Genomic DNA, 14,036 nt, shown 5'->3' with positions numbered 1-14,036 from the left:
GAAAATTATATTTTTAGCAACATTGCTCAACCTCAAAATATTTGCCCAACAAAATATTTAGGCTATACGGTATCTTTTACCTTCGTACGCAATAAGCATCTCTAAAAGTAATTATTGCTTTGTCTTTTAAAGCTATCACAGCAACTGTTAAGGCTTCAGTTGCATTTGTAGTGGCCTAAATGTTCGTGATTTTACAGTAAAACATCGTTGGAGAGTCCACCATTATAAGAGTGGAACCCTTGCTTTTAGAAGTCTGGATCTCGAGGGGGATCTTCCCCTCAAAGGCATTATTAGCTAGCTACCTCACAAAAAGCTAAGCTGGTAATTAAGACTATATAAAATGACTACCCAGCGTTAATAAATGCTAAGAGACAACTCCTTGGGTACTACACCTGTTCACCCTCATCTTATGCACACGTATTCACACTTCGTTAAAATCATGTGTTTGTGTGCGCTGCAACTATTAATTATCCTTTGAGAAGAACAAAGAAGCGAATGAATGATGAAAGCAAACAGCATGGTGCAGTGGACAGAACGTAATCAGAACAACAGATTCGTGAATCCACCGTCGTCACCTTGGCTGTCTGAAATTTCTGGAGTCGTACACCTAGCGCTACCGGGTCTTACAGCAGGCAGGCAGGCAGGCAGGCAGATGAAATGTAGGTGAATTTCGAAATTTTTAAAACTCACTGTACATCGAAACATTCGACTTTTCGCTTCGTTTACCCAAGGTACAGCATCATTATAACAGTATACTAAAGCATTCCAGGTAGTTTTTTCAATTAAAATTTATTGTAAGGCCGTTTTTAAGTGCAAAAATCCACGAAACCATATGATTTCTTACCAACCCCTACTATACAGTACTATCATACTGTATGATAATATGCACAGTACGCAACCATTTTGCAAGTCTCTGGCGATCGTTTTGCAACCAATGCACCTTAGCGACTATATCGCAAGTACTTTGTTACTTTTATTTACATAGTACTGTACATATCTACCAAGCGTAAGTGCTTCAGTATGTTTGCAGCATCTAAATATACTGCTCAAGGAAGGTGTTTGTAGGGAAAATTAACAACTTCATATGGTTTCATTGCAACAAGAAAAAGACGATGAGCCTGATTGGAGATAAAAGGAAAGACGGCACAAACTCGTTGGAATCCCAAAAGGCATATCCTACTGGTGAGTTTGTCATTGTAGCATAAAATGGTGGCCATGCATTTGGTCTCTAGCCTTGCGACTGTAGTCAAGTGAGATGAAAATTGGAATTTTGGTGATTTAAAAACATTCTATATCTGGCCACCTGTAAGTTTTTTTTTGTTTGTTTTTAATGCTGTATTTGATGTTACATAGACTACAGTGGAACCACTCTAAGACAGACACCATTGGGGAAATGAATTATGTCCTTTATATGGAGGTATCATTATTTAAGGGGTTTTCTAAATTTCAGTTTTAATGCACAAGACTAGACCAAGTGGTGGAGCAAGATGGGCTTTGGTACTATGTGAATCAGATATGATTAGTTTAATAGCAACAGAAGTGATGTTATTGAGCATGGGTTACCTATGGTGTATGGCCTCTACCACACTATCTAGTCAATTAGGTACCACAAAAATTTTATACATCCTGCCATAAAGACTTGTCCAGATTACTCTGTATTTGATTAGTTATAGAGATGGTTGGCTATACGTATTATGTAGTTTATCCTGTATTCTTAAAGTGCACCGGCTAATAATTTTCAGAAGGCCTGGGTAAGAACATTTACAGCAGTACTTTACTACTTTATAAGCATTCATATGGCTTCTCATAACTTCGGCACTTTGTCTCACACTTTATAGAATAGGCAATACAGAGATAGTACTAAATGATGTAGTTTGATTGATTGCTGTAACTGGCAAAGACTGTGACCTTTCTTACTTGTGTCCACGATTAGCGAGGTGTTGTACTGTAGTGCTTGCCACATCTGGGAATTGTGGAGTGTCCGGTTAACAGAATAGAGAGGTGTCTGCTATTGAGGAGTAGGGATGAGTAATTATTCGATTATCATGATAATGGTCATTATTTATTGGCAATAATCGACATCATGTACTTTTCATTGACTAGTGATAATTGAAATCGGCAATTATTGTGCAATAATCGTGATAGTCAGAGAAATATTTGTTAATTTTCAGTGTAATTATTAACAATTCATGATGTGCTTAGTATCTCTTATTACAAGAGTTGAGTGGACAATAATCGTGATAATTGTGATATTTATTCATGACAATAATCGTATGGCAAAATATCAATATCATCCATCACTATTGAGGGGGCATTAATACACACAGGCATTAGAAGTTGCATTTGGGATTTTATTAATTGTCCGTTATAAAGAGGCTGTCTGCCATTCAGGAGTGTCCATTAAGAGGGGTTCCACTGTAATATCATTCCATAAAGGCGATTTTCATCACATAAGATGTTCTAGAATGAATTTTAAGGGCGGCGTGTGTCATTTTTGGGGGATCCCTACTTAAACCGTACTACTGTACTGTTTGATAATACATAAAAACATATATTTTAATTGCTTTGGTATTACTGAAACAAAGCTCAAATAAATAAAACCTATACGCCACCAGATTCTCTGACCTTTGTTCACACAGCATATAGTATGTGAGTTATGGATGTACGTGTAAGTGTGGACAAAGCCAAATGCCATTCCAACAATGAAATGATGACGGTAAAACTTTACTTCTACCACATTGTAAATACGTAAGCCCCAGGGAAAACGCTATACCTTGATAGATGTGCCAGTTCATGGTGAACAGACTGAGGCAAACTCTATCTTTGTATATAGCTTGTTTCAGTCCTGAGTTATGATCGATTAAATAAGTGCCTAATTTATTTGTCATATTAGTTGCTGTACAAATCAAGTTTATCTCTGTTCCAACTGTCTAGCGCTAAAACTCCAAAACTATTTATCACAAAAGGCTGAAACTTTGGCTGTCCACTCCTTTGTTACTATAGATAACAGAGAAGAAATAAAATGGAATTTAAGGAATATGTGAAAATGGCCAGGGTTTGCTCAGCTGATCACATATCTGTATACAGTATCCATATTGCTACTGTTTATCCATAATATCTCCCTGGTATATAGTCTGTTACTGACACTACAATTTTGGGTGATTTATTAAAGAGTATACGTACATCTGCACATAATACATACAGCACACACCACACAAGATGTACCTTAGTTCATTGCTCTTGTACTGAATCGCATACAATTTGTGTCCACTTGTAATGAAATTAGCACAGTAGCTATGAGATGCCTAAACATTATGGACAAGAATTAAACGACAATAAAATTAACTATGTGGTACCAACTGGTACACTTACAGTTACAGTATAGAGTAAGTAATTAAAGAACATTAAAAATTCAATTTCACTTTTTAAAACTATGTATACATTAACTGGTCCCAAGAAGATGAAAGACAATGACAGGTTTGGAGGTCTCAAACATTTTTGCTAAAACCATTATGTAGTTTATGTTGGGGTGCCTATGACCTAGATGATCTATTGCAGCTTGGGAATGGGAAACTAGATTAACCTGAAAAATGTCTTCTTCACAATATCCATGCAAAGTTGTCACAAGTGGTATATACCTCAGTATAAGAGGAAGGTATATTCTAATTGAAGTATTATATTTCCTTGGTTACATGTTGCATCTCTAAGTCACTGCATTCACCACATTGTGTCCTTAATATAGATAAGAGCATAAACACCGCCCTTGACTAAACACCTCAGCTATTATTTGAATCTGTAATTACTCCTATATAGAGTTAGAAAGACTATCCTGCAGTATCATACAGTACAGAAGTACAGTAGTAGGGATCATAAAGTATTGGGGTTTCTTATCCAAAAATATCACCCAAAAACCAGCCTCACTGTTGCTTCATGACAGCTTGGCAGTATTGGTTAGACACAACTAATCCCAAAATGTCTTCAGACCAAATTCCTCCAACAAGTTTCTAGCTGAATTTTCTACTGCATGACTGACTAACTAACTGACTAACTGATGGCTCCAGTCAAGCATAACTCAATAATTTTATTTCTTCACTGAATATCGCTTCATCCCGAGAGATGCCTTTTGCCAACTGCAGTGAGTACAATACATGAATCATGGACTTACCTCTGTGCTCCTTTGTGTCCCAGTTGTTTTTGTTGCCAATGCAAGGTGTCAATAATATTCGTAATAACAGACTGTGGCTGTGTTGACTACTGCAGCTATCACATTGATTGCCCGTATTTTCCATATCTTGATTACAAAGATGCTGCTCATACTGTTCTTCATTGTAACATTCCCTTATTACATATTTCTTATCATAGGTTTGATTGGTATTGAATGGAAACAGTGTACATATATGGCTTCAATCGCCAACATGAGAAAGCACACTATTTGTACATACAATAATTTCACATTTGTGTCCTGCAATCCTATCCCTGGTTAGTGATGTTCATAGGACTTGTGTATCTTTTTTTTGTGCTCATTGTTTATTTTGTAGTTTAGTAACTATAAAATACAGGCTACACAAACTATTAGAAAGCCTGTGTAGTAGCACTCCCAGGAATAGCATAAGTGACCACTATCCATTCTACAAAGCCAACACCATTCAACGCACGGCAAAACTTATTAGCTTAATAACACTTCAAGATTCTGTGTTTATATTTAACCAACCCTTACTGCGTAGTAAAAAGTAGCGATGATTTTTGTTTCATTCTATTTGTCAACTACACACATTTTTTGACCACCCTCGGTTTTTCCTTTCACCATAGTAACCACATTGACAGAGTAGACTAGTACCACCATAGATAATAGAGTACTTAAAAGGGATAGGAAACGCAATAACGTGACGTCACAAAATACGTACACTTCTATTGGAATTTCGTGCATTACGTCACGAACATACTCGTTACGCTTGCTGCGCTTGTATCAAAGAGAAACAAATTGTTGTAACGACAGAATTTTGTAACCAACGACTGTGAAACTTCGCTACAGTGAACTCAAGTAAGTAATCGAGGGAAATAGGATGGTACCAACCCTCAAGGAAGTTATACGCAAAATTAAAGGAGATTGAAAGTGAAAAAAATGGCCCAAAAATTACTTTAAACCACTTTATTTTCTTCGTAAATATATTCTATCCTTTTAACTGTGATAAACCTATTCCTTACCATTTAACAGAGGGAACCAGAGGAAATGTCGGAGCAAAACAGAAACTGTTGCTTGAAGAAACGACTAAGTATCTTCCATTTTTAACCAAAAGTTTAAACCACCTTGCAGTACAACGCAATGGTAAAAGACTGTGTTGGTGACACGCCTAGCTTACCACAAGATTCGAAAGTGGAACCGGCTATAAAAGAAGCGGTATGGATGAGGCATGAAGGTACTATGAGCGAAAGTGTGACAGCGTGTAACAACCACGGTTAATGCGATACGCTTTGTTACAAAATCTACGGTCTGAATTCTCTCGCCAAAATCTCTCACATAGGCCTAAATACTTGCTGTAGTCTGTTGGATTACTATTTACGCTGCTTAGAACACTAATTCTCATGCTTGAGCACAAAACTGTCTTGTCCTATCAAGTCACGCGTAACGGAAATCAAACCGGAAATCGCTTGCGTTTCCTATCCCTTTACTCTATTATCTATGCTAGTACATACTAAGGGAATCTGCAATCATATCCATATATGGTATTGCCTATAACAGCGGCACGGTAACAATTTCTTCTATAGTGTTCATAAAACGGAGACTTGTTTGATGTTGCAACATGACTCAAATCCACAATGTCATTACTTGCTACAACTTATCCATCTCTGCAACCACAGTGTGGTTTCAGGTTCATTCTATAGTGAGGTTGCCATCTTGATCATCATTTGCCTTATTTGGTTGGATATGCTACAGTTCATGCATATTCCTGAGGGCCTGCTTTACTTATTATAGCACATATCTAGGTAGTTCGTATAATTCCAGTATTCGGCTTCAGGTACACCTGTGGTTGACATAAGATACTGGTTGACATTCAGTCGCTTACATCAGTGGATAAAAAAAACACTTGTATTTGAGGTATTTGAGGTATTTCCAAGTCACCAGCAAATCTCCTATTAACTGATTAACCCAGCCACTGGCAAAATGTTTATTGGTATAATAATATCATGATATCGCTAATTAGAAGGCAATGGTAGAGTATGGTCAGATTGACAACTGACCAAGAGAACCATTTTTAATGACGAGAAAAGGTGTAAATAACAACAACAACAACAATAGTGAACACGCATCCACACTACGGTGAATGCCAAAAAGTGGATGTAGTAATAGTAGAGCGGCTAAGTGAAGAAATCTTTCACTTTTTGATAAAATTACCAACCATATCATGCTCAAAGAACCTGAAAAGTAAAATCAGTAGAAAATGTATTGGAGAAGCCATAAAATGATAATCTGAGCTGGCCCAATAGTAAATATACTGAAACTTTGCAACTGAATAGACAAGCAAGGGATAGTCATATCCAAAAGGTGGTCTAGGGAGGTGTCCATCAGGTCATTAGCTTGCCATGTTAAGAAGCAGAGGGTCATGGTATATGAAGCCATAGATCTTTCAAAATGTGATAAAATAACATGTTTTAAAACATTTCTAATGCAGCCAGTGTTAAAAGGTATGATCCAATAGAAATAATGTATTGCATAGCAAGAAATGGGCTTATAACTAGTTTAAAAGTTTCGAAACATGCCCTAAGGCAATGATTTCGATGTGGCTCCGTATCTCAAATGATTTAGTATACCTTACTCAACTTCCAAAGAAAATTTGGTGCTTTTATCATAAAGTGAACAATTTTATCAAAATTTGTTGCTTAGCCGCTCTACTATAAGGCAGACATGGGGCCAAGTACATTTAAAAGTACTTAGTAAAGCACGAGTACTTTTGAATTTTCCAAGTACAAGTACAAGTACTCCTGCAGCAATCAAGAGAGTACTTAAGTAAAGTACAAGTACGTGCTGGAAGTACTTAAGTAGAGTACAAGTACATTTTGCTGTAGTAAAACATATACTGTATTCAGTGTATTGTAGTATGTAAGTGTGCCTAGGAGCATTGGTTTTTGTCAACCATTCTCTCTCTTAAACTCTTAAAATGCACTGACTTGAACAGCAGCATTGTTTTTGTTTACCAGAATGCTATGACATGATTAATCGTGGCAACATGATACATAGTAAGGTTGGAGAAGTCAGTAGAAGAATCGCAAGAAGTTATAAACTGCACCTTCATACAATTTTGATATTCTCATTGTACACCCACTGTGTACAAACTACGTACAATGTTTGCAGTACTTACAAGTACTTTAAGTACTCAAGTACACACAAGTACTTAGCAAAGTACTTGAGTATAAGTACAAGTACATTGGGGAAATTAAGAAAGTATTTAAGTAAAGTACAAGTACTTTCAAATCTGTACTTAAGTGTACTTAAGTATAAGTACTCGTGTACTTGGCCCCATGTCTGCTATAAGGATAATTAATCAATAATGCATTAGACATTATATTATATAGTCTCCAGATAAAATTATCTTTCTTGATATACCAAGACAGTTTGCCCTGATAGTTCCTATTCTACATCTTGTTCTTGAATACAACTGGTTGACACAAAAAGCCCAGAACATTATAAATGAGAAAGCTGACTTTTCCCGTATTATATGTATTGCACCAGTACTAAGACATGTTGGTACCATTATGAAAATTAGTGGTATCATCAAATAAACTAGATGGCAATGAATTCCATCACACTATTGCCAGTGCCATAAGAAGTGCTGACTAAATTGCACAGAGTGAACGATAGGTATTTATTTTATATTAAATCACACTTCCCAGTGGTAAGGTCTGGAAATGATCTGGTCGTACTTATGAAGATCCAAACACAATCGAACAGCTCCTATGTTGTAAACATTTTAAGCGATTGATATTAGTCATAGTAATGGGAGTGGCAAACAATAAACTAAGCAAACTAACTTGTCTTTAAAACATGGCACACCTTGGAGACATGGTGCGACCAAGAGAGCATCATCAAAAAAATGCACCAAATATTTTCTCCCGGGGCTGGATCGGGACTGACCTTGCCTACGTAAAGGTAGCACGTGCTGCAACAACTGAATTAGAAACACCAGGTAACTAATACTGCGTTTACACTAGCAGCTGGGCACGGTACGATACGTTTCTGGTATGCGTTTACATTAGCAAGAATCAAACTGGACTGGATAAGTCCTTATAGTGCACATGAACACACGTGATCAATTTCAGCATACCACGAGATGGAAGCTGCGAAGATAGAGTTTCTCCTTTCGTGCTAAATTCGTACGCGTCCCTACAACGAGCCCCTCAAGGGAAGGCGTTGGCAGTTACTGCTTGACAGGCGACGGAGAATGGCTCGTTTTAAGCGCTCTCAAGTGAGACGAAGAAGTGGCCACTTGGTTCTGACATTGGCCGTGGCATTGCTAGCCACTCTTGTACCACGACCAAGAGTACAGTGGATGTTGCAAAGGTTTGCGCAATGATTACCTATTATTATTAGCGTTATAATTATTATGATTACATTATGAAAATTCAATTAGCTAGCTAATATTATTGCAAACATGCATGTTGCACTCAGTTCAGTGTGTCTGGATCTATAAGAAAAAATGGTCTAGTAATAACAATAATATTATATTTTCACTTGTAATTGTATAACAATTAATTGAACACCTGTTGAAATTATTTTAATTATTAATCACTTTAGTTGTCATCATTATTTGGGGCGAGCCTGAGTGAGCCTCAGTATTGTCAAGTGGCCATGGTACGTACGTCGCGTGCACGAAAATTCCCTAAAGAAACCCGAAAGCCCCACACTTGGTAGTTGAAATGGTACGTACGTCGCGTGCACAAAAATTTCCTATACAAATCAGAAAGTCCCCACACTTGGTAGTGGTCCCCTACCTCACGTGCACAGTAGCACCTGCACGCACATGGAAAGAGATGAGAAATTAAGGAAAAGAAGAGAACGTGATAGAGAAAGAAGAGCCCAAGAATCACGAGATGAAAGAGATGCAAGGTTTATCACTAAGGCCATGACAAATTAAATACTTATGTTTCACCATAGATAATAGACACCCCTACTTCACGGATGCGGTGGGTCAGTGGTTTGCCAAACTTGAAAACAAAATAAAAATCACACAATTGGCTAAAAAGAGTGATAAAAGGACTCTAAACTTATTAATAATGTGTAATCAGTAATTGGCGTAGTAGCTGGTAGCGATGGAGAGCTTAAAGAATAAAAGTGAGGAAAACGGAAGTCAGAGACGGAAGTCCCTCTTTGCATTTTTAGCACTGTCATCCGTAAGATCGATATACTCTAATAGAGCAGTCACATTTACTCTAATAAAACAGTCAGTTACAGCATAATTAATTTGGTATGGCCTAATAAACAATAATGATGTTTGATATAATATCGCCACTGTATGTATATAGATTGGGTAGACGTAGAGAATATGACAGAGCTAGGCGAGCAGCAATGACTCCAAAACAACGAGAAACCGTACTGCAACAAAGAAGAGACAGACGCGCTATGATGAGAGAAGAGCAAACTGATCGCCAAACAGTACAACTGCACTCCAGACCACAATCTGAGCCACAGTCTAGGAACATTTCAACACTTAAAATTAATGATCCAAATGTAATACAAAGAATTCAACATGTTCACAGAACTCTTTTTGACTTACACAACCAAGCAGGCTGCTTTCAGCCATGCCCTGATTACATAAATGCATTCATTCAATATGTTCCCAGTTTAACAGCTGGGTAGCTGTGAGCAATGGAAGTAAAGTTTCTTGGTCAAGGAAACAACAGTACAGAACCCAGCCTGAGCATCGAACCTGCAACCTTTTGATTAGCACGTTCTTAATTTCATATAGCTACATATTAAGCATGCACGCAAAATGCACGGTTTTACCTTCGGTTGATAACTGCTATTTTAGGCATATTTGATATTTGATGTATTAACAAAATCACTAATTTTTGTATACCCATTAGCTATTTACACCAATGTAATTATGAGATCACTAACATATTGCTCAACTTAAGCTATATGTAATCAAACATCAAATAAAACATAGTTCAGGCTCACCCCCACATGCTTTAGCATCTGTCTAGTTATTATTACTAGCTCAGTGCATGGGTGGTTCTTCTAAGCTTTACAAGAGTCAGTCACATGCCTCATCCTGTACACAATGCCTGTAAGCTAAAGACACTGGTGGTAGATTGTCATGTTGTTTATAAACTGTCCGGCAGGTCATCATCCTAGTGGGACTACATTGTGTTGGAGACTTTCACACCAACTGGTTGGATTGACAACTTCCATGTCAGTAAAGCAACATTTCAGTACCTGTGCCATCAACTGCGACCACTGATATCTCGTCAGAACACTCAGCTACGCAAGTGTGTTTCTGTGGGGAAGCGTGTTCCCATAACACTATGGTGTCTTGCCACTTGTTCAGAGTACCGTACAATAGCTCACTTATTTGGTCTAACCCGCTGTACAGTTTGTGTAATAGTCCATGATATTTGCAAGGCAATAGTGTCTACTTTGCAAAAACTTTTCATCAAATTTCCAGATGGTGATGAACGTAAAAGAGTGGTCGAAGGATTCAAGTCAATGTGGGGAATGGTTCAGTGTGTAGGATCAATCGATGATTGTCACATCCCAGTCATGCCGCCTTCATCTAACCACACTGACTAGTAGTATAACAGAAAGGGATGGTACTCTATTATCTTGCAGGCAGTTAAAGATTATGAATATATTTTTAGGGACATCTGTGTTGGCTGGCCTGGAAGTGTACATGATGCTAGGGTATACAAAAATTCTGGGATTTACAATAAACGATGTCGATAAAATTCTTAATAATGATTCAGTACAGATTTCAGGGATTACAATCCCTCTTTTTATCATTGGTGACTCTGCTAACCCTTTAAGCAAATTTCTTATGAAGCCATTTGCACACAACACTGCTTTATCACCACACAACAAAAAAACATTTAATTACACCTTATCACGCTCATGGATTGTTGTGGAAAATGCATTTGGGCGACTGAAGGCAAGGTGAAGAAGGCTGACAAAAAGAAATGATATGGATGTCATCAATGTTCCACATGTGGTAACTGCATGCTACATTTTGCACAACATTTGTGAAATGTTCAACGATTCAATTCCTGAGTCTTGGCTAAACATAACAGAAGTAGATCAGCCACCGATTGCCTTAACTCGAGAAGATACCACCTATGAGACGGACGCGACAATCATTCGCAATACATTAGTTAATTACTACAGCACATAAACTGATTGACATACACCAATACAAGAAGGTGCACATAGCTAGAATGTTTGACACACTTGTTCATTAATGTTTTGTTTAATTAATCATGTATTGTAGAATGATCATGTATCATACTGAGTAAACCAGCTCACTTGATCAAAGTATGGGTAAAACCTCACTGTGGGTCATAATATTTGTTGTCCATATGGTAATCACCGTCACTAGCTTTACTGCTTGCACTATAGACACTGGAAGGATAATATTGTTGACCACTATACATTGCTGCGTTGGGATGTTGCTGCTGACCATACATCATGCTAATCATTCTAAGTTGAAATTCTCTATCCTCACGCCTTTGCCTCTCGGCCCTTTCGCTCTCCTCTCGCTGTCTGTCTTGCTGCATTTTTAACATTTCATGTTCAAGCTTCATCTGTTTCTCTTCTAAGTCAGCAAAAATATGGTCACTCTCTGCCTGCTGATTTTACTGTACATCTTCTCAATAACTTGTTCCACTTTGTCATACTTTGCTTGTTTCTTCCTCTTAATACCAGCAGCAGTCTTTGGCTTCACATCATCGTCTTTCTTCTTTACAACTGCAGTCTCCCATCATCCTTGGTTGATTGTTTTTCACTTACAGTCTTGTCGGTTAGACCCTCTTCCTTTTCTGTCTCTGACAGCTCTTCCAAATCGTCAGTAGTCAAGGCACTCGCTGATGTGTCTAGAATCACAGGAGGAGTTATGCTATGCTTGTTGTGCAAAAACTTTTTTTGTTTGTTTGTTTCGAAGTATTTGCTCTTCTTTCACTTGTTTTCATTACCTGTCTCTCTTATAGCGTCCTTGATCTTCCTATAGTCCCCTCGTAACTTCTTTATTTTGTCCCGACATTGAGATAACGTCCTTTTGTATCCTGCCTCACACATTTGCTTGTTAATTTTCTCAAAAACTTGTCTGTTTTTCTTGCATCCTTCCAGTTGTTCTTGAATGGACTGGTCACCCCACAATTCAATAAGCTTGAATGTTTCCGCGTCCGTCCATGCGACCGCAGCCATTTTTGTCAGAACGACCAGTACTTTTTATTATTAACCATCAAAATAGGCCCCTATTTGGTGATTATTAGTTTCTCATCCACCGCCCGCATCCTTCTTAGGCCACCCGCATGGCAAGCCATTATTTACTCCGTGCATGCTCAGAAGAACACGTGATACCAAACCATCATTGAAACTAGATGGTGTTTTTAAAATTAATGCTACAGTGCACTATGCATCGCCGTTTTCCTTGGCAAATTACTGCAATGGATTCCATTTTTCAATAGAAAACTGAAATCCTGCTATGATTAAGTCGATAGAGCATGATTGCAGCTAAAAACCAATGTAAATGTCACTGTAAAGTGCTAATAATAATAATAAATAATAATAATAAATTTGTGCAAGGAAAGAAAGACAATTTGGACAAGGTATGTACATTAGTATAATGGCCTAATGGTAATGTCCTCCCACTCGCATCATAATAATTAGAAAGAACGGATGAGAAAATAATAATCACCAAATAGGGGCCTTATGATGAACAAGGTGTATACAAAATAAAAGCAAGTGGATCCTCGGACAACATGCGACTGCACAACTGACCGGTAATTGGGTCAGCACGCGGGCATGGCAAGGAAAAGAAAGACTATTTACACACGCATACAGAAAAATTAATTACACACACAAAAATTAATTACAAAACAGATTTAGTAAATTTAAAAGCAGTCCGGGTTAACTATCGTATACTTTCAGTTTGTATCATAAGTACCGAGCCAGCACGGTTGGATGTGAAGGGCCAAGTTAACCCGGTACGGCACGCTTTAGCTCGGAACGATACTTGTTTACACAAACACTGTGCCGGACTGTACTGTGCCCAGCTGCTAGTGTAAACGCAGTATAAAGTTCTAAAAGTCCCTGTGTTCATCCATGCGTCCCATCTCATGCAAGAGGGGCCGCGGAATCACATGATAAGAGCGATGAGAGATGGACTTACTTCCACAGTCTGACTAACTAGTAGAGCCATGGCGAGATAGATGGCCAGCCAAACGATGGTAGAAAACTATTGCCTCTCTTCCCATACCTCCAGTAGTCGCAAATACAAAGGAGTGAAGGAGGCGGTCACCATACTCACGCGCTTCTTCCGTGACTCGGTGTCGTCGATACAAAGAGAGAACACTGGTGTTGCAGTAGCTTGGTACATTAGGAAAGAACACCCTTATGTCAAAAAGACACTTTGCCGCTGCCCCACAGAATCGAGTTTGTATTTGGGTGAGGGGGAGGGTCCAATACAACTCCGCCCAGAACAAAAAACTGGTCTGGGCACGGATGCGCAAATAAACAATCACGACAGAACACTCACTTGTCAGTATAACGCCTATATTGTCGTTCACTATGAACTACATTGAACGCTGTTCCTGAGTAGATCACATTCCCTACTTTGACAATGAAGGTGGATCTCCCATTACATCACGCTTTTGGCACCACCTTGTGACTGCATTAATTGTGGTTATTTTGTTGACCATGAAATTCCTGGGATACCAAAGACACTACAAAACTCCGCCTCATGAAGTACTTACATACACTCTAGTCTCGGGCAAACCTTTTCTTTTGTCATTGGGTCAGCTGCACAAGACTACATACGCTAATTAATTAC

General features: G+C 38.2%; 2 protein-coding genes across 8 annotated transcripts in view; both read right to left on the bottom strand.

The window, feature by feature from the left end:
* Nucleotides 1-13,871, bottom strand: part of LOC136268686 (protein NLRC3-like) — a 44,938-nt gene extending 31,067 nt beyond the window's left edge. For all 7 annotated transcript variants that reach the window (XM_066064086.1, XM_066064091.1, XM_066064090.1 and 4 more), the window contains exons 1-2: nt 13,743-13,871; nt 3,226-3,305 (exon numbers count right to left, since the gene is read on the bottom strand). The gene's annotated coding sequence lies outside the window, so the exon portion shown is untranslated. The remainder of the gene's footprint in view (nt 1-3,225; nt 3,306-13,742) is intronic.
* Nucleotides 11,536-12,409, bottom strand: LOC136236837 (zinc finger and SCAN domain-containing protein 29-like). Its single transcript, XM_066027068.1, has 3 exons — nt 12,178-12,409; nt 11,996-12,078; nt 11,536-11,757 (listed from the first exon to the last, which is right to left on the bottom strand). Exons 1-3 carry the CDS (start codon nt 12,407-12,409, stop codon nt 11,536-11,538), a joined length of 537 nt encoding a protein of 178 aa, XP_065883140.1.
* Nucleotides 13,872-14,036: the final 165 nt, after the last annotated feature.

This window comes from Dysidea avara, chromosome 10, assembly GCF_963678975.1.
Source record: "Dysidea avara chromosome 10, odDysAvar1.4, whole genome shotgun sequence".
Taxonomy (NCBI): domain Eukaryota; kingdom Metazoa; phylum Porifera; class Demospongiae; order Dictyoceratida; family Dysideidae; genus Dysidea; species Dysidea avara.
Note: the sequence above shows the minus strand (reverse complement) of the source record. Positions and strands in the feature narration are given on the sequence as shown.